This window comes from Pyxicephalus adspersus, chromosome 9, assembly GCF_032062135.1.
Source record: "Pyxicephalus adspersus chromosome 9, UCB_Pads_2.0, whole genome shotgun sequence".
Taxonomy (NCBI): Eukaryota; Metazoa; Chordata; class Amphibia; order Anura; family Pyxicephalidae; genus Pyxicephalus; species Pyxicephalus adspersus.
In genome coordinates this window covers 42,855,431-42,880,778 of record NC_092866.1, presented here as the reverse complement: position 1 = coordinate 42,880,778, position 25,348 = coordinate 42,855,431, and the positions used below count along the sequence as shown (strand labels likewise).

The 25,348-nt window shown below is 36.9% G+C and overlaps 1 protein-coding gene across 1 annotated transcript in view; it reads left to right on the top strand.

Moving 5' to 3' along the window:
- Positions 1–25,348, top strand: part of LOC140337724 (mucin-5B-like) — a 64,547-nt gene that overhangs the window by 12,605 nt on the left and 26,594 nt on the right. The window contains exons 7-16 of the mRNA XM_072421524.1: positions 3,536–3,658; positions 5,192–5,309; positions 6,226–6,364; positions 7,031–7,141; positions 9,052–9,121; positions 12,173–12,310; positions 13,359–13,523; positions 14,766–14,860; positions 17,147–17,273; positions 18,747–18,873. Of these exons, the coding sequence (XP_072277625.1) occupies positions 3,536–3,658; positions 5,192–5,309; positions 6,226–6,364; positions 7,031–7,141; positions 9,052–9,121; positions 12,173–12,310; positions 13,359–13,523; positions 14,766–14,860; positions 17,147–17,273; positions 18,747–18,873 (1,213 nt within the window). The remainder of the gene's footprint in view (positions 1–3,535; positions 3,659–5,191; positions 5,310–6,225; positions 6,365–7,030; positions 7,142–9,051; positions 9,122–12,172; positions 12,311–13,358; positions 13,524–14,765; positions 14,861–17,146; positions 17,274–18,746; positions 18,874–25,348) is intronic.

Sequence of the window (25,348 nt, the reverse complement as noted above, 5' to 3'; positions counted from 1 at the left end):
GTGACTGTGGCAAGGGTAAAAATCTTTACAGTAGAGTGCATATGGTGCAGGAACTAGTGGTGGCCTTTACAATGTGTGGCCCTCAGCACAACATAGTGGCAGCCACCGAGAGTAGCATTACTGATAAGTCTAATTTGAGACCTACACTGCTGTGACTGTGGATACCTTACAAGTGGAACTGAATGTGTATCTAATACCAAATATTTTCTTTTTTCGGAAGTAAAAGGAAGGTTAATAACTCATGTCCGTTTTTATTGCTGAGATGAACACTGCAAATGTTAACAACTGTTCTGGTGGCAATTGTAAAAATACATAATTATTTTTATCATTATTAATAAACAGGATTTACATAGCACCAACATATTACGCAGTGCTCTACATTAAATAGAAGTTGCAAATAAAAAAAAATACTAGCAAAAGGTAAGTGGGACAAGTACTGCAGAGGGATTTGAAGGCAAAGCACAGGAGCTTGATTTTGATTCTCAGGTGAAATGGAAGAAATGCATGCAAAGAGATGCAGCAGAAGAGGAACGGTGGGAAGGATAGATGAGTCTGGCTGCAGCATTCATAACAGATAGTAGAGGAAAGAGTTGGGTTAGTTGAATACTAGAGAGGAGGATGGAAAAGTAGTCCAGACGAGAGATGATAAGAGCGTGTACAAGGAGTTTGTAGGTCTCTGGGGACAGGTAGGGTGGATTTGAAAGATGTTGCGCAGGTGAAAGTGACAGGACCTGGAAATGTTCTGAATATGGGAGGTAAATGAGAGGGCAGAATCGAGGGTGACACCAAGACAACGTGTGTGAGTGGAGGGACGAATGACAGTGTTGTTAACAGTTAGAAATATGTTGAGGGGAGATTTGCAATTTGAGGGGGCAGATTTTGATTTCTGTTTTATCCAGGATGAGTTTCAGAAATCTGGCCAACATGCAGCATGACACTTTAGGACTGAGGGTTATAAGTAAGGGATGGACTCAGGAGGATATGAGACTACTGAGAGAGGAGGTGCACAGAGAAAAGAAAACCAGGCCAAGTACTGACCCTTGGGGAACACCAACATAGAGGATAGTGGAATTACTATTAAAATAAACTTGAAAAGAGCGGTCAGTCAGTTAGGAAGTAAACTAAGAGAGAGCAGTGTCACTGATACCAATGGAGTGCATGATTTGTAATAGAAGTGGGTGATCAACAGTGTCAAAAGCAGAGGAAAGATCTAGGAGAAGGTGTAGGGAAAAGTTGCCTTGAGACTTAGCTCTGATGAGGTCATTGTCCACTTTAGAAAGGGCTGTTTTGGTGGAATGGGCAGCTCAGAAGCCAGACTTGAGGGGGTCAAGGAGAGAGTTGGTGCTCAGGTAATCAGTGAGTCTTTTATAGACAAGGCACTCAAGAAGTTTGGAAACATATGGGAGAAGGGAGATAGGACGGTAGCTAGAAGGTAAGGAAGGGTCTAGCGAGGGTTTCTTCAGGTTAGGGGGAAAATTGGCATGTTTGAAAGTGGAAGGGTAGATACCAGTAGAAAGGGAAAGGTTGAATAGTTTGGTTAGTGCAGGGGCCAGGGTGGAGGCATGGCCATGGAGTAGATCAGAGGGAACTGGTCAGCACCGGGCAGCACGGTGGCTCAGGGGTTAGCACTCCGGCCTTTGCAGCGCTAGGTCCCAGGTTTGATCCCCAGCCAGGACATTATCTGCATGGAGTTTGCAGGTTCTCCCCGTGTCTGTGTGGGTTTCCTCTGGGTACTACGGTTTCCTCCCACATCCCAAAAACATGCAGTGAGGTTAATTGGCTTCTCCCTAACAATTGACTAACTCCCTTAGACTTAATGACATATGACTATGATAGGGACAATAGATTGTGAGCTCCTTTGAGGGACAGTTAGTGACATGACTATGGACTATGTACAGTGGTGCGTAATATGATGGCGCTATATAAATACTGTGTAATAATAATAACTGGGTGGAGTGGACAGGTAGTAGATGGAGATGATTAGAGAAGAGAGGAGACTTCATCCTCAGTAACCCAGCTGAGGGAAGTTATCAATAATTGACAGGTGAAAGGGGTAGATATGGTTCGAGTGACACGGTGAGTAACGACAACGTGTCCGAGAGTACAGGTGGAACAATACATTGTAAGGGATAATTGTGAATCATAGGAGTATATTAAACAATGTGGCAAACTGAAGTCCATGTGAGCAGGTCCTGTATGATGGGATGTAGTAAGGCTTATCAGTTTGTTGACTTTCAGGAGTGGGATAGGAATCAGTCACAGAGATTGCTTGGTGGAAAGGCAATTCAGGATGGCAGCAGCATTGGTTGTGTTGGAGTCCAGGTGGGTAGTTAATGTGATTCGGCATGAGGTGGAAACTTTAGTAATGGTAGTTACGCTCTTAAAATGGACAACATTCTCAAAGGGGAAAACAGAAATAAAAGAATGACAGACATTCTACCCTTCTCTTTAAATTCAGCTACACAAGTATGAGTTGTTTATCTTACGTATACACTTAAAACTAAAGTATTTGAATTGCGCAACATATTTCATTATCTAGTTTTTCAGACTATATACATTTCTTTGAAATGTTGACCCACGCAGCTTTTGTTAGGTGGTTGGTGAAATCACCCTAATGTGACTGTATATGCAAGGCATTCACCTATCTATTGACTATCTCAGGATAGGCAGAATACATATACAACAGTCAAATATAAATGTTTTATATTAGCTACAAAACAATTGAATCAAAGTGCAAATAAGTTTCCTAAGCATTGTACATGCCACACTGCAAAAAACATTTATAAAGATTTTTTGACCTAAAAATGTTATTAGAAAAAGAACCTTGGTTTATACTTGGGTGTCATGTCCTCAAACTACATTTGTCTGTGGACACGATGACACCATTTCATCTACTAGTTGCAACTGATAATGAACAAAAACTATTTAAGAGAAAATAACCCATCAAAGCCAACTCAAAGGTACAAAAAACTTTAACCTGTAAAATGGCATGGAAAAAGAGCAGAATTGAGTCATGTGATTTTATTTTTTAAATATATGTTTTAAAAATACCCATGAATATATTTATTTACATTACTTTCATTAACATTTCTGTTGATTACCACTTTGAATGTAAGCCGTGACAGCCACATGTTGTGCTCCAAGTTTTTGTGTTTTTAAAGATAAAGTAGGTATCTGTATTTATTTTTGAGATGGTTTATATTCAAGTATGTACAATATATCTAAATACCATACATCTGTTTTTTTTATAATGAGTTACATGGGTGAATTTACTGTTTTAACAAATGAACTGATATTATTCATTTAAAGCTAAATTCCTGTGGAATCTTTTTTTATATTTACATTAGCCATTCATAATGCAGTGCAGATAATGTTTTTGTTGCTGGTCACTCAACTGATAATATAAGACAAAACAGTTTGATTGTATGTTGATGTCTTGTTGAAAGGTGTTTACAACGTAATATTACTGAGCTATATTATTGAGCGATAGTTAATAAAAGTGCTCCATCATCCATAACTTACACTTTATTCCCAGGAATACAATGTCCTCCAACCAAGGAATATAGGGAATGCGGGTCACCATGTGAAAAAACCTGCAGCAATCAAGAGACTGGGCGTTGCATACAGCAGTGTGTCACTGGCTGCTTCTGCCCAGAAGGTAAGACTTTATAACAGAATCAGTTTTACAGCATGTTTGTATGAACACATATAAATTATAAATTTTAAAGTGGACCTTATGCTTTTCTTTAGTTGTCTTTTCAGCTAATACCTTTTTTCATCTTTCTACCTTTTCAGCTAATAAGTGAATATATATACACCAGCCAGTTCCATGCAGTATTTGTATTATTCTTTGTCTCATTGTTCACTCATGTTCTGTGTCACCATTTTCATTCTTGCCTCTTCTTCTGAAGCTTGCGCCCTCACCCAATTATTGCTAAAGGCAGAATTCTACAAATCTGAATGACTTACTGCTGATCTTGCCCTGTGTGTGTGATCTTGTGCATGTGCAAAAAGAGATCAGGCCCTGCTGCCAGCGTCAGGTGAAGAGTCATGTTCTATGGTTTATATGTCATTCCTAACAAAACTACTTCTTCAGTTTGAACTAGGGTGCTACATTTCTTTAGGTACAGCCCACATTCAATTGCTAGAAACATCAACAGTCAACAGCTTGGAAAGTCTTAAAGTTGGAGAAAGCTACTGTCAAGTTTTCCATCTGTATAGTCTATCTTTTGATTCCTCATTTTGATTAATTCATCCACGTTGCTGGTAATTCAGCTATTGCCATATCAACTTCCAGATCCAGAAGCCTGTGACCTATGATATTTGCTGTTACAAACTGGTGGATCCCAAAGTCATCACTATTTTGACCCCCACACTAGCACATAGTTGGTAACAAATTTAGGGCACAACCATCACAGGAAAATAACAGCTTACAGTAAGATAAAAAAAAAAAAAAACATGCTATTCCATGCATAAAAGTAAAGTTTTTGCATTTCCTTTATTAGTTTTGTTTTTATTCCGCAGCTTTCTGGCATACAATAGATAGCAATTGTGAAAACTCTGTATAAAAACTGACAAACTTAAACTGTGTTTAGTCTGTCCTAATATATTCAAAAACTGATTTTTACATTATAGTCAAAATGAACTTGTTCCCCTTTTGGTTTTTTAAATATTTTTTTTAATGTTTTTTACTATGATTGATAAGTGTATGTTTATCTGTCAAGAACAATGAGCTCTACGGTGCACTTTGCATAATCTTAGGAAGTCTAAACACGCCTCCCAGGTTTTATCCTGGACTACAATAAAAATATTCCCTATGATATAGAGTTGAGGAGGGAAGCAGGTGTTCAGTAAGTAGGTAAGAGACAACTGGGAAAGACTGACAAACTTTCCTGTAATTTCATTCTAAAAGGCATTTTATCCACATTTCAGAAAGAAAATTAGCAGCTCAGAGTGCATTTCTGGGAGATCAATGTTATTTAGGTTTTTTTTGCAGGATAAAAGAGGTGTACTATATATTATTATATGTTATATATTATGTGTGTGTATGCTAAATAATAGTTTATTGTATAAATTAAATAGTAAAATATAAATAGTGTACTGTATGGATGCTAACCATCCAAGCAACACATCATTAATCAATATATTTTCAATTCTACCGCCCCTTCTATTGATCACCATTGTCTTTTAGGAACTGTGTATGATGATGTTACAGACCAAGGATGTATTCCTGTTTCTCAATGCTACTGCAAATATGCTGGATCTGTCTATGCTACAGGAGATGTATTGAACCTTCCATGTGAAAACTGGTAAAAATGATCAATTTTTTTTGTATTTTTTGTTTGTACCTGTGTCGTATCACATTGTTGGCATAGGTTTAGGTTCAAAGAATCATGAGCATTCACAAGACAGTAAAACAATCTTAAAAGAAAACTTATTGTTTGTTTGTTAGTGACAAGGGTTCATGATGAAGCATATGACATTTAAGTTTTTGTTTTACAGGGTATAGATGTTACAACAGTGCTCAATATTAAAATTATATTCTAAATAAATATGTATAAGTATATGTGCCAGTTAAATGAAAGAACAATTACATAGTTGAATCAAGTTGCAGAAAAGTGTGGAGTTTTCAGGGATAACAAACTACAAACAAAAAGAACACTGTTGTGAATCCTATTGTCCCAACCACTTCAAGTCTCAAACTAAAGTTCTTTATTTTTTCTGCATTTGTTTGAACATTCTAACAATAGTGGAAGTGTTTCAAATGGTGAATAATCTATCCATAATTGATGCAGGATGAACCACAAAGGAAATAAGTTACATGGGGGTAGTTTTAGGGAAGGTTACATTTAAACCTTAGCAAAAAGTAAACAAAACCAAATGCTACCACATCGGATGACTAAATCTGTAATATATTACATGTTTGTTTTTGGGTTGCAAAAGCCTTGAAAAAAACTTACCTTTGCAAGTTTTGTCCTTCATCAGTCACAATCTTTAAAAGCACGGGACTAATTTTATAATATAAATATTTTAAAGGTATGAAATAACAAATTCTTTAAATTTTAATACCTTCCTAAAAAACTGTGTTAGCAGCCAGTTGACAAATATCTAATAGCACATAAGTGCCGCAAGCAACATCCGAAATGTTGATGTTGCTTAAAGTCACGTATGACTACCAATCCAATATATTTTTGTGGAATTATACCAGTTCTTTCTTTGTTAAAGTACCTGCAGAAGTGGATTATGGAACTGTGTCCGTTTACCCTGTCCTGGGGTTTGCTCTATTGAGGGAGGTGCCCACATTACAACCTTTGATCAGAGAATTTACACCTTTCATGGGGATTGTTCCTATATTCTGTCAAAGGTAAGTCACTGTTAAACTATTTGAAGACATTCTCCACTTAATACTGTAAAAAATTGTTTCTGGTATCTACAGCTGGATAGATATTAGGTTAAATTTTCATACTGGATTCAAAGATGAAATGTAAACTGTATTTTGTAAAAAATCATCCGCATATATGACCCACCATAGGGCTGAATTTGATGGCTTTCTGGTTAGTCAATGACTTAAAAAGATACTGTGGGCAGATCATCTAAAAATATTCCCATAAAATAAATGCATTTAACATCCCTTACGGATGCTATATTCCTCTAAAAAACTTTTGTAGACATACAAAAGCCCTGAAACCTCCTCTCAGAAATGACTCCCTATACCAGAACCATGCAACTCTTGGTCTTGTGGTCCAGAATTTGCAGACAATTTTGTTTTTTTTTTAGTCAGGGGTAAATTTAGTGTCAGAAAATTACAAAAAGCAATTTTCACGTTTGCATGAAAATTTTGCACCTTAAGGTCAGAAGCTGAACAACTCGTCTCTATATTATTTTTGCTAATCTCCTTTTCTAGCACCTAGCATGTCTGCATATTGCTCTGTCACTGCCATTACTATTATGTAGGGACAGTGCATTTTTACATTTTTTGTAATGCTTTTACATAATTAAATTCTACATCTTACATTTTTGTGTCCTTCAGTTGTGCTCAATGTCCTTGTTTACCATCCATGGGCAGATTAAACCATGTAGCCTAAATGACCTTGGGACCTGCCTCACTACAGTAGTGCTAATATTGAAAGACTCTGGGACAGTAAGTAATAAACTTATATTCACAGATATATACAAAACAAAAATGTCAAATGATAAACTATGCAGTGTGAGAAGTGTTAAATAAGTGCCCTCCATAATGTTTGGGTCAAAAACACATTTTTCTTTTATTTACCCCTCTGCTCCTTAGGAATATAAATAGATAAAAGATATTAGCTCAAAAATTAATTCCCTCACTTGAATACTGTTATTTTGATGTTAAAGCCTAGTATACACCAATCCTGAGGAAGTGGCACAAATGCATTGATTGTGAATTTTATTTATCTTTTATAAATAAATAGTTTTATAAAAAGATAGTGGACCCTTTCCTTCTCTGTTTGGGCATCTCTGGTAGCTCCATGATTGCCTTTTTTTCTGGAAACCTAACTTGGGATGTACTCGGACTTGAGCAGATAGGATTTTTCTACACATCTTTGTCCCAAACATTATGTTGGGCACTGTATAATGCACAACACATCATACAGGAGTGTTCCCTGATTGTAGACTTTGTATGTCAAGGTAGACTGGAGATGGAAATTTTTTCCACATTACAAATACTAGAAAACAGTAATAGATGTAAATCTCTTTTCCGAAAGGTCTAAGCCCATAGACGTGCCTATATACTGTATATATATATATATATATATATATATATATTATGGGACAGTTGAAGGTAGAGAGTGTACATGTGTGTACGTGTCCTAGATTTATCTCTTCTGCACTGCCATCTAGACTTAGGAAATCAAAGGGTTATCAATTGCTGTGTTGTTAGGGACAAACATTTCTCCCAGTAGAGAGGGTTTCTCATTTTTATGTTGTAGTTAGTCATCCATCTAGTGGCCAGGTTTTTTTATGTTTGCTTTTTGCTGCTTTTTTGTATATACTGTAAATAGTGTAAATAGCATGTACAGCACAGATGTTGGTGAAATTAGGAGACTGTTTCCAGACTTGCTCTGCACTGTGCCTATTCCAGGAGGTTAAAAACATCTGCTACCTAACCCCCATGCTAGAAGTGGTGGAGGATGCGGGCATAGCAGAACATGCAGGAGTAGCAAACAATGAATGATGTCTTTCCCTGTAAGAAATATCACATTGCATGGGTTCATCAATAAGTGGGCAGTTTGTGGCCACATGGACCATTTCATGGCAATGAAAACATATATCATTTTTATAGTTCATACTACTAAGAGGAGCAGACCTCCTGGTCGGGATCGCTAGTCTCTACGTTTTTCCTAGAGTCTTTTTCTAGACTGACTACTCATAGCAATGGTCACGGAGACAATAGAAGAATGAATCATCCCAGTAATGACACAGATGGCATCAAAAACTTGACATAGGTCTGACCCCACTGCACACTTTCATTATCAATTCATGGTTTCTAGTGTCATTTTAAGTTAGCCTATATGCCTAAATATAAACCAGTCTGCAAATATATTGAGATACCTCCTTTTACCTGATAAATAAGGAAAACTAACATTCAAAACAGTAATCAACAGAAATGTCAATAAACTGGATTTAAAAAAAAAAAAGAGGGGAAAAAATTAAAAACACATGGACTTTTTTTGTTTACCCCCCACCCCTATTACAAAGTTAAGTATTTTGTACTTTTGAATTGATTATGATGTGCCTCTTGCTCTGAAATGATCTTTAAAGTATTATCGTTGATCACCAGTAGATAAAGCTGTTTCCCCATGTAAAATGCTACAAACAGGGTGTCTTTGAGTGCTCTGATGTGTCAAACCAGAGACAAATGCAGTTCCAGGACAAACCACTAGGTATCCTCCATTATAAACCGTGATTCTTTTTCTAATTGCTACTTATTTATTTTAGTAAATTTCTTGTAACAATTCATTTGTTCTTCTTTCTTTTTTTTTTTTTGTTGTGTTTTGCTCATGTTTTTCTTCTGTATCTTAGACACTGGTTATCAGAAACGATGGAGAAGTGACAATAAATTCTGAGGAGATTGCAAAACCCTATGACAATGGTAAGACACTTGCTGTTATCCTGTAAACATACAAAAAAAAAAAAAAAACAAAGCAAAAATGCAAAGGCAAAACAACAAAGTCAACTTGCTTATTTACAAATGGCTTAGTGCTTCATAAGTGTGGAAAAATCAAGTTGTATTGATCTAGGTTTTTTTGTGCACAGGACTTTTTTTTTTACTGTACCACATCTCAATATATAAAACTAGGCATATAATAAAAACAGTTTGGGAATTTTTATGTACAGATCATTCTGAACAACATGTAAGCAGTAAGGGCTGTAAGTACCATCCATGTGAGCCGAGCGCAGACTCAGCTTTAAATGCTCAAATTACCTCTGTGTATGATTAAAGCAAGGTCAAAGCATCTTAGGTGCTGCCCTCCCTGATGATGCACTCCATACTGAAGTGCAATGTATCAGCATGGCAAGTAATGCATGCAGAGGGGGGGGCGGGGACACCAAAGAAAAGAACTAATGCCTCCCCCAACAACATCAATACCGTTGAGCATGTGAACAAAATGTTTTTCCCATTGCTTATGTTCCCACTGCAAAGTGTTTTATTAGCCAATATTAGGAATCTTGAATAGAGTGAGGCAGTCTAAAACCAGAAAAAAAACCACAGACATTGCTTCATATTTAGCACTTCTACTATAATTGTTACCTTGGATTAGGCCCTGCTAGACCAGGGATCTGTGCTTTTGTCTATGCCCACCTTGCACTCCTCCATAGCCAGCAGCAGCAGCTCTGTTCAGAGATCCTATCTGCTGGTCACTTGGTCACCTGGTCTGAGTTATCTGACTCCCTGAGATCTGCCCTTTTACCCCAGATGACCAGAATATTCCACAGAATGTCTCCATCTGCTGGCAGAAGTGTGAACACCACTTGAGCTGCCTTTGCTCCAGCACTTCCCCTGGTAGTGGGTCCTGTTACCTGCTGGTTACATGATCACCATTTGCCACGTGACCTCCCCTATAAAGGGAAGTGACTGGCAACAGGAAGTTGCCTGAAGAAGGAGTTCTTCTAGGCTCTGTTTCCAGGTTCCTGTCTGGATTCCTTGATCCTGCTTCCTGCATTTTGGTATACTAACCCTGGCACTGCTTGACTATTCCTGATGGCTGCCTGACTTTTAATTTGTTTGACTACATTTCTGCTTTAAAAATCTGTACCCGGCTTGGGTCCGACTTAGTAGTAAGAAGGCCTTGCATTTACAGGGGCCACAACCTGGGTATTGGCTCCTAAAGTTAATCACCCCCTGTGGGGTGCCTTGGTCAAGCTGGAGGCTGCTGTCCTAGACTCTGTGCCCCATACACATCTCTTTCAAAAGAGCTGGTGACACGGGGGGTCCATCACCCCACTGTGACACTGTGACACAGACATTGCTTCACATTCTGAGCTTCTGATGTGTTAGAGTTAGATAGATAGGGTCACAATGCAGTGGTTTAAGCTGTATTTTCTCTTTCTAATCAGAGAAATTAGAATTGTTTTGGAAAAAGAAAATTGTTTGGAAAAAGAATTGTTTTCAAGTCCCCAATTTCATTGCTTGTTTCATTGGTAGAAGATATATGATTGTTTTTTAAGTCCCCAATTTCATTGTTTAGTTGTTTGAAGATATAGCATTGACTATTGTTTAATAAATGGCCTCTAGGTGGCAGAATGAGTCTTAGTTTTAATATGCATTGCAACAGGCAATGCATAGGAATTCAAATGGCTATCCATGAAAATACAGCTAGATTGATGGAAACAAAAATGTATAATTACAGCTGACAGAAATATAAACTGTTAAACTGATATACATGTTTTAACATGTATAACAGTTTATTTACCTGATTTCCACCAGCTCCTTGCAGACTGGATAGCAAATTTATTTTACAGCAGGGAGATGAAAGCAATAAATATGATACAGTACCCTGGAGCCAAATACATCTGACTCAAAACACAGTCCCGAGAGTCTCAAGTAGGGATGAGCGAGCGAGATTTTAAAACTTGATCTCGCAGCGATTTGGCGGTTCTCAATTTTCAAAAAAAAAAAAAAAAAAGATTGCGGGCTGCACTGATCAATGTTACAAGTTTCCCCATTCAAAACTTCTAGTGCTCTCTGATTGGCTGAGGAAAGCTAAAGGAGCAATAGAGGTTTTGAATGGAGAGACTTGTCCCCATTTAACCTTTAGTGCCGGGGATCGCAAACAGGATTCCCAGAGCTGCAAGAATGATTGCAGCTCTGGGAATCCACTGCGATCCTGGAGCACTAGAGGTTAATTAACCTCTAGTGCCCGGGATCGTAGTGGAACTGCAGAAGAACTCTTAATGGAGTTTCTCTATTGAGAGTTCTTCTGCAATTCCACTGCGATCATTAACCTCTAGTGCTAGGGATCTTCTCAATGAATGCAGCCGCGGCTGCACTCATTGAAAACAGTGTGCGACCATCGGGGCACTGGAGGGTAATTAACCTCTAGTGCCCCGGGATCGCAAATCCTATGAATCCCCTGTGAATCCTCCTGTTATAATTTCTTCGATCCTCCGATGGTTTTGCGAAATCGGTTCGCCGAAATTTCGCAGAACCATCAGAAGTTCAAAGAAATTTTCTTTGCACCAATGTTACTCCAGTTCCTGAGACTTGCTGCTAATGGTAGATTTGTCCTGTCTTGTTAAGACAATGTAAAAGGGCAGCCCAACTCTGATTGGGAAAGGGAGGTCAATTTTTTCCCGAGGACAGCCAGTTCCATACCTCTCTGTCAAGTATATATTTAAGCTTTAGTTCTACTTTAGTTAAGATTTGTGCAAAGGGTCATTAACTCTAGCAACTTTTATCAGATCCCTGTGGTCAATTGTTTTCATCAGACCTCTAATTCTAACATCATCCACCTGATGGTATAAATGTTGCTGTAGTATTTAAGAGTTGTCATACAGTACTGCAGCATGTTGCTGTAGGTGACCTTACAGTTCCCCATTAGTTTTTATTCAACTCTCCCACTAAGCTAAACTAAAAATGCCAATTCTAAAAATACTAACAGGATAAGCAAAAATCGATTAATTATGACATTTCTGTTAACAGGAAACTTGACTGTTTTTGAGCCTACAACCTATACCACTATTGTTTATATGCGCTTTGGTGCTACACTGGAAATCACAAGGGTACCTGAAATGCAACTGTATATATATCTCTTCCCTTCTTTCGCTGGTCAAACCTGTGGTAAGTTGAAAAAAAAAACAACCCTATCATTAATTCTACATCTGTCCGACAGCTTTACCTGCAAAAGGAGAGCATTCCTGTGTTTTATTCTGCAGAAATAGTCTCCTGAAATCCCTAAGGTAATCTGCTAAGGGTTTATCAGTCTGATGTGCCTTCCCACTGCTTTCACTGGTTCCTGCTGATGACTAGGGATGAGCGAGAATGCCTCTGGCATTCTCGCGAAAAGTTTCTCAAACTTTAGATGGGTCCGCAAAATTTCGGCGAACCGATTTCGCGAACCCATCGGAAGTTCCAGGAAATCAGTACAGGAGGATTTCCAGGGCTGTATTCATTCATGCAGACCTGAGAATCCTCCTGTGTGTGATCCCCGGGCACTAGAGGTTAATTAACCTCTAGTGCTCAGGCATCACAGTGGATTTCCAGGGCTGCATTCATTTATGCAACCCTGGGAATCCTGTGTGTGATCCCTGGGCACTAGAGGTAATTAAACTCTAGTGCCCGGGGATCACAGTGGATTTCCAGGGCTGAATTTGTTCATGCAGCCCTGGGAATCCTGTGTGCAATCCTTTCCTTTCCTCAGCCAATCAGAGAGCACTAGAGGTTTTGAATGGGGAGACTTTTCCCTATTTAACCTCTAGTTTCAGGGATTGCACACTGAGCTGATCAATGAATGCTGCCATGGCATGACAATATTAAAAAAAAAAAAAACTTCCATGTGAAAAAGAAAGGGAATCAAAGACAACACAACATCTCAACCCTATCACTGATGCATTTTGGCACATTCTTAGAAAACCTGGCTGATCAGCTGTTACAGCCTCCCTACTGAATAATGCGGTTACTGAGCCCTGCTCTATGTAGTGTTTGCCTCTGTCATTGACTTCAATGGGATTTTAATTTTACCTATGAATAAACCCAAACTCTGGGTCATTCCATTGAACTGTCAATTAACCATACTTAACACATTTAACCAACACACTACTTAAACGTTTATGACATCCATTGCATTATATGGTGCACTTCTCATGCATGTTTGTATTTTGGATTTCAGGTCTTTGTGGAAACTACAATGAAAAACAGTTTGATGACTTCATTACTCCAGGAGGAATGTCAGTACAAGATTTGTCTATTTTCACCCATTCCTGGAGGAGTGATCACACTTGTCCTAAAATTCAAACAGATGTCATTGATCCATGTGCCATCAACATTCAGAAAGGTATAATTATTCCCTTTTTTGTCATAAACACACTTATTTTTTACTAGTACTTACATAGTGCCAACAAATTTTGCTGTATGTATTTGCATATAAATATATTTATAAAATACATAGTTCCTGAAAGGAGTTCACACTCAAATGCACATAGAGCTCATTTGAAAGTTAGCTAATCCCATTTGAGTATTATTAGATTTGGGAGGACCTCCCCCAGTGAACTTATTATTAAACTGTAATAATAAAAGCACCCATATATTATGCATTGCTTTAAAAAAATGGTTGTAAATAAAAGGTAGACAAAGACAAAGGAGGTGGAGAGGCCCCTGCCAAAAAGAGCCTACAATCCTATACTATATACTATACATCAATTTGTAGCCGTCTGATCGGGTAGTATGACTAGCTATTTGAGGTTTGAGGGTTGAACAGGCCATATGCTTTATACGAGAAATGTATATACTATTTATTTCTCAAACATTAGTTTCTAGCATGTAGGTATAGGTGTGGGCAGCATGGTGGCTCAGAGGTAAGTGCTCTGGCCTTGGCAGCACTAGGGAGTTTGCAGGTCCCCCCCCCTCCCCCCACCGTGTTTGCGTAGGTTTCCTCACAGATCCCAAAAACATGCAGTTGGGTTAACTGGCTACCCCCAAAAAGTGACCATAGACTGTATTAAAGACATAGGACTGAGATAGGGACATTAGATTTTGAGCCCCTTTGAGGGACAGCTAGTGACATGACTATGGTGATAGGTGTTAGGTGGTTAAAATTCTGTTTTGTCCAATCACATATTTCTATTCCAAAAGGCCCCTCTTAAAATTTATCTATACTCAACTTTCATTTTGTCTTTGGTAAAATGCTAATGGTTAAACATCCTCTGGGTTTGTTTTTTTGCTTTTTCTTAGTGTACTATTAAGGGGAATTTCCCTTTACTTTTTTGTCCTGAACATACAAAAGGAAAAGGAGTCTTTCTAAACAATTTCCCCTTCTAGACAGATGTCACCAGAACAGGTGTTCCCATTTAACAATTTCCCATCAACTCTCACTTTTCATTCCAGTGACAGTGGCAACTAGTTAGAATAAAAGAGCAAACCTTCCCAGTAGGATGCAGGCCACAATAAAAACGTAATAGGTTGGAAACACTTTCCAAAACATAAAAAAAAAAGTTTGGGCTATAGACACAATTGTTTTTTACTTCACAGCACCATTATCTTTATAGCTGTAACACTGATTTGTCATTTTGTCATACAGAATCATATGCGTTTGCCTGGTGCACCAAGCTGAATTCCAGAAAAGAAGTTTTCTCAGCTTGTCACTCTGTAGTTAATCCAACAGTTTACTATCAGGTATTGTTTATTAATCAATCACTCTATCAATCTGACAAGCAATCGTGACATAAATCATCTCCTAATCAATAATCAGTATCCCATAAGATTCATAAATGTTGTAATATTATTTCAATTTTTATTAAAGAAAAATAGGTTTAACAAAATAATTATATAAAAACAATACCGGATGAAACAATTACATCATTTTCACAGTGTGACACAGAGAAACAAGCAAATTAACATTGTACTATACATCATATGCATCCAGGTCCTTGTGTCTCCAAAATTTCCCCAAAATTGGGGGAAATCCTTACCCGGCTTGGGAATCACGCTAGTGTGGGCTAAGTTAGCATCACTCTTTGAACACTCTCTCTCACGTAATGCAGTAAAGTACTACCAGGCAAGGGCCTAATTTAAACCTGAACTTTTTGTAAAAGGCGTTGGAAAATACACCAGGACCTGTCGTACTGCTTGTTTTGAGTGATTTCAGCACCTGTAGTGTTTCCTCCAAAGTAAAAAGTTCCTCTAACCTCTGCCTGTGGGCTGCTTTAGGCATGGGGAGGTTTAGGGATCTAAAAAACTCTTAGGTTGCTTCTTTGGAGAGTGGGACATTGGAGTCATATAGCTAAAAGCTGCTAAACTCCTCAAGGATCAGTTTAAATTCATTTGGAAGGCTTCTATTGGCAAACGGTGAGCTTAGTTTTTCTATATATGAAAAACACATGTGCTCTGGTTAGTATAGAAAGAATCAGATATGCCTTAAAGATTTAAATATTCTGACTAATATTTAGCAGAAGTATTATTATCTTCTTTTTTTAGCTTTTGGCCATTAGCTTTGATATATAATTTTTGCAGTTGCTTCACAGTGGAAAAACATTAATAAAGTTTTAGAAGGCATTTTGGGTACTTGAAAATAATGAGTATGAGAAATGGCATTACTGATTTGATATCCTACTGTAGATATACGCTATTAGGGTACGTGGTAAAAAAATGTGTTGTTTACCATTCCAAAGCACCAGTCAAGTGTTTTTCAGGTGTTAGCAAATGCTTGTGTAGGCATTTACTTGTGGTTGGAAGTGGTGCAGCTTTTTCCCCTTGTATATGGAATGATGTAATGCAGCATGTAGCATCTAAAAAAAATGCATAGCAATGTTACCACAAGCAAACATCCATAATAACAATAATAAATGACAGCTAAATGTGATTAAATGCAGCATCCCCCTTGAAAAAAACTACTAGTCTGAACTTAGCCTTTTTAATACACCAGGAAGTACAGCAGTACAAGTACAACAAGTACAGCAACAAATGTAAATACAGGTTGACATTAAAAAATCCAGCCACTAATAATCTGTTTACTTCAGTTTCCCAGCATGAATTTCAAATCGAATATTCAATACAGTGACTGCAGTACACTGTTTTGCCACTAATGTTTTGGCGCTGTTCTGCAGAAACACTTGCTTGCTAAACTAAATGTCCTCTGTGCTACAAGAGGAAGGCTGACTGTATGTGGAGGTAAGTTTAAAAAAAAAAATCTGTGATTTTCATAAATCTGGCACTCAGGTCCCGAGGTTGCCGGATTTTTGATAGTCAACCTGTATATAAAATGAGATTGTTACACTTTCAGAATAAAAATATTGACCATGTGCAGTTCACCCCCTTAGATGTTTTCATTGTTCAGTGTTATCTGCACTGCAGACAATAGAGTTTATTTTGTTATTTAATACATATTTCATTTTAAAGTGAATAAATACTACTTGGCATAACATACAACAAAAACCTCTCTAAAAAAAAAAAAAGACACCCCTTTTACATAGTATAGTTTTTACCAATGGCAGACATTGTGTACATTTCCTGGTAAAGTTTCTGTTGAAAGCAAATGTTGTACATGTAAGCAAAAATGCATTCTTTTTCTTATTAACAGTTCATCAATTCTGGGGAACATCTTCCTGCCTTGTTTGCTAAATAATTAGAAGTTTTTTTCCTGCTTTCTGTACAGTGGAGAGCTGACTTCCAGTTGACTAGGGTACAAACTCCACAGTGAAAGTAAAACTAAGTCAGTTTAACTATTTCAGGTATTTTTAAACTAGGTTTTGTTCTTACAAGTAATGATGAAGCTTCAAACCTATAAGCGCAGAGATGAAAAAAATACTTTATTTATACTTTAAAGTAAATACAGAGCATTGCAAAGTGCTTTCAATTAATTACCATAAAAAGTGAACAACTAATTGAAGTATACAACCTTTTTAATATGAAACATACTAAATCCACTTTCATAATCCACTTTGTAATGTTTATTCCTTTTAGAGATGCTTATATGATGCCTGTTTGTGTAAGAAGTCAGAGGATTGTTTATGTGCAGTGTTTTCAGGCTATGTACGAGCGTGTATTGAGCGTGGAATCAAGCTGGATAACTGGAGAGAACATATTTGTGGTAAGTGCTAGGTGTTTTCATTTTATAGCAAAATTTAGATGTTCTGTACAGACAAATAACATCCAAAGGTAGCCGTGGGCATGTGAGGGATGTCTAATGTTCAGCCATTATCCATTCTAGAACAAGCCCTTCATGAAAAATAATGAAAAACTAAGAAGCAGAGCCTCTGTCCAATGAGATGTGAAATTGTTCCACCTAAAAACCTCTAGCTGGCCAAAAAAATCTTTATGTTCATAAATATTTTACAGATATATAAACATTTAAAATAAATTCATAAAAACAGTGAATATAAATAATTGAAAAAAAATAGGGAGTGATAGGCCCTCCCAGTCTCCCCCCACCAGGAGCAAGCAAAACAGATGGCTTTGGTGTATGAACAACCAGAAATCAGATTCTGGGTAGGCTGAAATCTCTGTAAGGTGTATAAAAGGCAGGCCAGGATAGGAGTCAGGCAGGTGGTGAGAATCGAATTCGAGAAGGTCCAAGGTCTGGGCAAGTGGAAGACAAAAAGCATGGTCGAGGTCGGGCCAATGTCAGGTACCCGGAAAGGCTATCAGACTGGGTAAAGTCACAGGTAACATACTGTGGATCCAGCAACTTTAAACTGTCAATTGTTCACCTATGGTGTGACCCCATTGGGGCCTTCTTGCCACTGCCAAACCTACAGTATGTGCACTTTGAGCATGGGGAATAAATGAAAATCTCTGAGGCTAAAGAAAATATATTAATCATGGGTGGCTTTTTTAGAGAGCTGTGAGTTCAATTTATGGTTTGTATATTGTCTGTCTCTGTTTAGGAGAATTACCTTCACTTCTTGGTGACAGAAGTCAACTGAGATATGAGAAAATCTGAAATGATAGTTATCATCACAATAAAAATGTAAGGAAATCATCCCAAATGGAACACCTGTTCCAGTAAATAGGATTTATTCTCATTTTTGTTTCTAAGGGACAAGAAAGTAAGGTAAAATAATGAAAACTCATCTCCACCAAAAAGAAAACCCTAGAACTCCTATAAACATTTTATTGCTGTCTGCACCCCCATTTGAGGGTCCGGAAAGCCATACTTGTAATGCCTTCCATCCCCTCCCCAATAATAGAGGTGTGGACAGCAATAAAATGTTTGTAAGGAGTTTTAGAGTTTGTTATGGCTTGAGTTGGGTTTAAAATTGTACTTTTATTTGGAACATTAGGAATCTATGTTAGAAATTATTTCAGTTTTTATACCATGACAGACAAAATATCTCCTCACTTTCTGTTTGACTAGTGTCAAATTGTATTATTATGATATAAAGACAGCATTTAGAGAATGTTTAACCCTTTCCAAACCTATCTAAAAACTACAAGTATAAGCATTAAGCAGGTTTTAAATATGATGTTTCTGTACTAAGTATGTTTGAAGAGATTGCCTGATTTAGATGCCTTGGTTATGTTCCATTAATTGTAAAAGAAACAACAATATTTCTTTTTTCAGATAAATATATAATTGAATGTCCATCTTCAATGCACTTTGAGTACAATGTAGATAAATGCCAGCCCTCCTGCTTGTCTTTGAGTGGAAAAGATGAATCCTGCTCGTTGCCATTTGTTCCTACGGATGGGTGCGTCTGCAACAAAGGGCTTTACATGAATTACAAAGGTGAATGTGTTATGGCCAGCCATTGTCCATGTTACCACTGGGGAATATATCACAGCCCTGGAGAAAGGATTTATCGAAATGGTGTAGAATGGTATGTATTTGATTCCAAGATTGGTGGAATAATGATACAATTATCAGGGGTTATGAATAGGTTACCTGTAAGTTCATTACAACATAACATTTTACCATTAGTCTTAAAAAAGGTATGTATAGCCATAATTGTTTATTATTATTATTATTTGTAAAAGATTAGGGAAGTAAGAAAATAGCTATAGCTGTCTGTGTCTCATTAAACCATAAGATGTGGTTTAATGTCTACTACCTCTAAAGATGTGGAGAAACCAAGTCATTGTAAATGAAGACCATCCTCTAATCCTCGCAAAGTTATGTAATTGGAAACTTTTTTGTTTTGGGTCACTGTTATTTATAAGCTTTAAACTCAAGAAAAAGTGAAACATGATAACATTTAGACATGTTAACTAGCAGTACATTTGCAGGGAAGCAATGTATTGTATGTAACATATCTCAAAATTTGTGTAAATGAGAAATATGGTTTGTTGCATACAGAAAAGTATATTATTGAACCTTACCATCCATCCCAATACCATTAGTAGGTGGAGCATCTAACCTTGGACATTTAGCACATACGCCTATTAGATCTCATACCGATCCCGGAGCTCCCATCAGTGGATTATGAGAAAAATTTACACATCCAGGTACAGGAAGTAGAGGCAGCATGCTTGCTACTTTGCCCCCACACACACACACTTTTTTATGGCCATCCAGGCCGGATATCTTATTAAGAGTCAGCACCCTTTCCCAACACCAGACAGTAGCCCCTGTATTCTCTTAGAAATAGAGATTAGGGGGTTCCAATTTGAAGAGACAGGGTCTGTTCCTGGTTTGGAGTGTTTAAGCGAATATGGCAAGGCACGGGTAGGGAAAGTGTACTGTGAAATCAAGTATACCCTTTAGCACATATTTGTAGCAGGACTTTCAAATCATGTAACACTTTTAAGAGTAAACATTGAAACATTTACACCAGTCCCTGCCCCAACAGTGCTTATCTGTTTAGCACACTTTCTTTGGTTAGGTGTCCTTTTACGTTGCCAATATGTCCTTGATATGATTTTGTTCAGAATATTTAAATATATCTGTATCACAATTCATAACCTTGATCTTTCATACAATAAAAATTTAGGTGAAAAATTGGTGGTGTTTTCATTAGGACCCTTTTCCACAACCTCAGTTTTTTGAGATACATGTTGTGTATCAGAACTATAGGTGGCTGCCATATCTACATTGCATATAGGAGATCCTGCACTGATATCAATGAGAGAAGCAGGAAGAGACAGACAAAATTGACATAGGATGGGTCAGTCAGTGAAAGAGCATGGGGTACAAAAGGAAATAGGTATTATAGTTAAATGCATATGAGCACTTATTTTTTTATTGGTGATGAAAAATCCTCTTTAAAGCAGAATGAAAATTAAATTGCAATACAATTTGTAATAAAAACAATATTACCTGCCTGCTTATAGAAGTTATGGAAGTTTTTTAAAATTTGCGTTTTCACAAAATAAATTGGCATCAATTGGAAAAAAAAGAAATTAGGGGGTGTTTATTGGGGTTTAGGGTCTTTGGGTTTTTGAGGCTTTAAATATCATCTGAGATTATAGAAGCTTCCTTTAACTATCATAAACCTGTTAAAAGCCCTTTAGCCGCATGTTAGTAATAGTCTATATATAAATAACGATCAAATCCACAAAACAAAAAGGCAAAAAACAATCACTAGGAATATACATAGTGGTTGCTCCCACAAAAGAAAATTCAGCAACAATAAAAACCATTGTAAATTGTGCAACCCAACAGACTTAATATTTTTACACAAACCTAAAACTCACCTCTTGATTGATTGCTAATGTTACCTTCATTTTTAAAGAATGTTTGTTTGCTAAAAGTTAAAAAAATTACAAATACCCTTTCACTCAGAAAAAAACTCAGATTGCAATATTTGTAATTGCAAAATTGGCAACAATGTTTATTAATGTATCACTAAAAAATTGGACTACTCTAAAGTACCCATGAAATCTACAAATAAAGAAAAAATAAAACATTTTATTTCAACTAAATATTACCACTTCAATCCATTGAGTGGAACTTAGAATGTCTGCTATAGGCTTAGTCTACACGGACTTGTTTCCCCAGCGTTTAACCTGAGGGTTTTAAAGCCCGTGTTTGAAATCCCTGTGCTTTCCAATGGGCTAATCTACACCAGGACGCTTCCTTCAGGCACGTTTATGAGCTTTATCTTAAGGCTGGGTCTACATAGACAGTTTTAAAAATGCATAAAAAAAGTTTGTATTCGTTTTTATGCACTTTTACAAGTGTTTTAAAGCTTGACTTTAAAACGATAAAAAACTTTTATAAACACCTAGTATACGCTAGTATGTGCTACAGATACAGAACACGTGCCACAGCTCCTCTAGGGCTAGGGGAGCAATCAGGGGAGCGGAGCAGTCAGCAAAGCAGAGCTCCACTGATTGCTCTGCTCCCTGATTGGCTGAGGAAAGGGAAATCCTGATGATGCTTGAGCTGTCATCAGGGTTTCCTATTTCTCACCCAATCACAGAGCACTAGAGATGAATGGGGAAAGGTCTCCCCATTCAAGTCTACTGCTGAATGGCTGAGAAATGGAAAACCTCAGCCAATCACAAAGCACTATAGGTGAATGGAGAGCCTTGTCCTCATTTAACCCCTAGTGCCCAGGGATCCCTCACTGTCAGGAGGAGTCCCATGGCTGTGCTCATGTCATGATTGCAGCCGTAGGAATCATCCTGTCATTGGCATAACCTGTAAAAAAAAAAAAGTTTAGTTACACAAACACACACATTTAATAAAATTATTTAACATTAAAACCTCTTCCAATCTTACACATATTTTAACCCTTTTAGAGAATGAGTAAGGGGTTTTATGTACCCCTGAACTCATTCCCTCAAAGGGTTAAAAGTAAACCTTTTATAAACGCTTATGTAAAATCGCGGCAATTCGCGATAAAACGCGTCAAAGGTGTTTAAAAAAAAGCGTTTTAATGTCAAGCTTTATAACACTTGTAAAAGTGCATAAAAACGTATAAATGTGGTAGGAATGTTTATATGCATTTTGAAAACCATCCATGTAGACCCAGACATAATGAAGTTAATTTTACAGCAAAAGCAACTTCTCTAAAACTAAGCATAAGCAAAGCTTATCCCTAGTTACTGTATAAACTATTTTTCCACCCAGAAAATCATTATCTATATGGCCTAGTGTATATGAACAGGCTTTTGTTTGTGTCAAAACTGCTTCTCTGCTTTGAATTGGGTAAACTACAGATAATAGAACAGTTACCTTGTTTTCCAATTGAAGCTGTCAGTAAATTCAACTTGAAAGCATCTGAAGCTGTTGTCAAATTCAAGCTCATTGGCACGGTCCTGATCATCACAGTCTAAGGAGGATATGTTGCCGCTTTGTTATATCTACTTCAATGTTACTTCAGGATCTACTAAATCTTCAAATCATCTTCTCCATATGTTAAATTTACAAAGAAAGAATGGCAGCTAATAACTAACTCCAATTACTAATTTTCCTTACAGTATTTGCAGAAATGGAAAGTTCATCTGTGACTATACAACTGTAGTACCAACAGGTAAATTATTAATTATTTTTTTGCAGAAATTGATGCTGAGTATAGAACATTTAGATGCATATCTGTGAAACAAAACAAAATGGGTGACTTGTAGACATACATGAAAAAGTTATGAAAATGTTTTTAAAATCAGTTTGCATATGCCGCAACACTAAATCAGACCTACAGCTGATCAGTGTAAGGGGAGAGATTTACAATGACTAACAAAAAAGTATGAGTGCTTCCATTGCTGCCCCCAATGCTATCTTAGTCTATGGCCCTGATTAATGAAAGTTCTCCAAGGCTGGAGAGAATACACTATCAGAAGTGAAGCTGGGTGATCCAGCAAACCTGGAATGGATCTGGTCCAGGATTCAAAACATTTGCTAGCAAATAGCAAATGATTTTTAAAAATCCATTCTATGTTTTCTGGATCACCCAGCTTCACTTGTGAAAGTGTATTCTCTCCAGCCTTGAAGCACTTAAATAAATTAGGGATGATTGTCCTATGTGATTGATTCATCACCAAGCTTCACTGATGAAAGTGTATTCTCTCCAAGACTGGAGAGAAATACCTAAATTCCAGTAGTAAATGCTACTTATTGGTAGGTTAAAATAAAAGTGGACCTCCTTTTTCATGTGTGATAAAGACTTGAGAGGAGCAGATTGTCAAACTTTCTGAAACTATTCAACAGATTCTTCCCAGTGGCGGAATGTTCTACATTTGTAATCCTAGACCTAAACCCATCAAAAGAATGATATGTTGATGCATAGAAAACAAAAATCTTTGATCAGAGTATCTGTGCATCTAAAAAAACGGTATAACAATGAAGTGTGTGTTAAGTGAAGTGTGTTAAACAGTTTAGGCTCTACTTCTGTCAAAGTTTTCTGACAAAGTGTGGATGACCGATATCAAGATAGATCATGGTACTTATACTAGTTATGGTTTAAATATATTTCCTTTTCAATACATTTTTTATTGAGAATTTTTTTCCTTAAACAATTAACATCCCAGACAAATAAAAATATATTAGTATATATACAAAACAGTCAGCAGGAAGTACAGGGGGCTTAATATATTTAATAATTATGCTTAACAGCACATACATATCCCCTGCAGAAGCCAGATGGCGAAATGGGTCAGGATTAAGTCGTGTTTAATTCGGAACTATTTTAGGAACCTATATGTCTATTATACGGGTCAACAGCACCCCATAATGTCAATGGGGAAGACCCAAACTGTGGAAGCATTCTGCTGTGTATGACTTTTTTTGTTGTATATCACTTACCTGAAAGTGTGTATGTCTGCCGTTATGTGATGAGAAATATATAATTTGATTGCCACATCAAGCCTTTACTTTTCCTCTTCTCTTTTTTCTGTATAAAACACAATTGTTGGGGGGTGCGGCAGTAACTAATAGTCAAACAGGAGAGAGAGAAACATACTACCTCACCAGATATATTTAATAATTGTCAAAACTGGTTTAAAATGGCGTTAAAACATTTTTTTAAATTTGCATTGAGCTTGGATTTTACTGTAACATGCATTTGATACACGTACATGCTTGTAGCCTTAAACAGCTTTGTGCAGTTTGAAATAAATATATAACCTCTATAATATAATATTCTATCAGTGATTTACATAGATCTTACATGAAGAATATTTTTATCCAATCATTTTGTATCTGTGATGGTAGGGAATTTAAGCTCTGGCTATGGCTCGGGAGTTCTATTGTGCATTGCACTCGTGTAATGGAGAGCTTTATGGATACTTTTAGGCCACCTCACCATGTCTAACTGGTTTTACTTTCATACAAATATTATTAGAAATTTAAAAAGTTTCCTAATCAATAGAGAAAATGTTTGGAGTATCCCTAACAAAACATGATAGCATGTGTCTTTCTTACTTCCTCAGATTGTAAACCACCTATGGTTTACTTTAATTGCTCCTTGGAACCTCTAGGTGCCACAGGAATTGAATGTTTAGAAAGCTGTCAAACATTTGATGTAGACTGCGTGAGTATAAATTTAACTACAAACTTTTCACTGGGTAAGCTAATATCCTGGATGTTTCCATCATATTTTTAGATATATTTCTATACCATAAAAGTTTCTTCTGTTCTGTGAGCTAAAGAGAGTGCACCACACAAAGTGTTACATGGTGACTGGTAACCATGATTAGGGATAGTCAGGAGAATGGCAAAGTTGACCTTTTTTCGCCAGTGGAAATTTTTCACAGAATACAAATTTTCCCCATTTTTCAAGTTTAAATTGTCTACTTTATAAATAAATTGAAAAACCCTCTGAACAAGGGTAATTTTGTCAAAATGGCTGTCAGGGAATCAAGTGAAATAATATGTAGTTTTCCTAATAAAAAATGTCAATATGGTGTTGGGGGCCTTTGCAGTTAACTTGTAAATTCAGCAAATTAAATTTATGAAAAAGCAGCATTTTTCACAAAAATACATTTTTTAATTTTGCTCTTCCCCAACCATGATAAAACCAATAGGTTGTTAGGTATGAAATATAAATTAAGGTAATTTAACAGATTATATACTGTAACTGCTGCTCTGTGAAAGTAAGATGAACCAGAATGACCAGAAATTTTTATTATTCATTTATCAAATTATCACATTGCATTGCACATTCCAGAATTTACTTTATTTTTAGCTCTCTGCATTCAGTTCCATAACATCTATGAACAAAAATCAAGACCAATATTAGATGATTTCTACTGACCAGGTGTTGGGATCACACATATTGCCAAGCA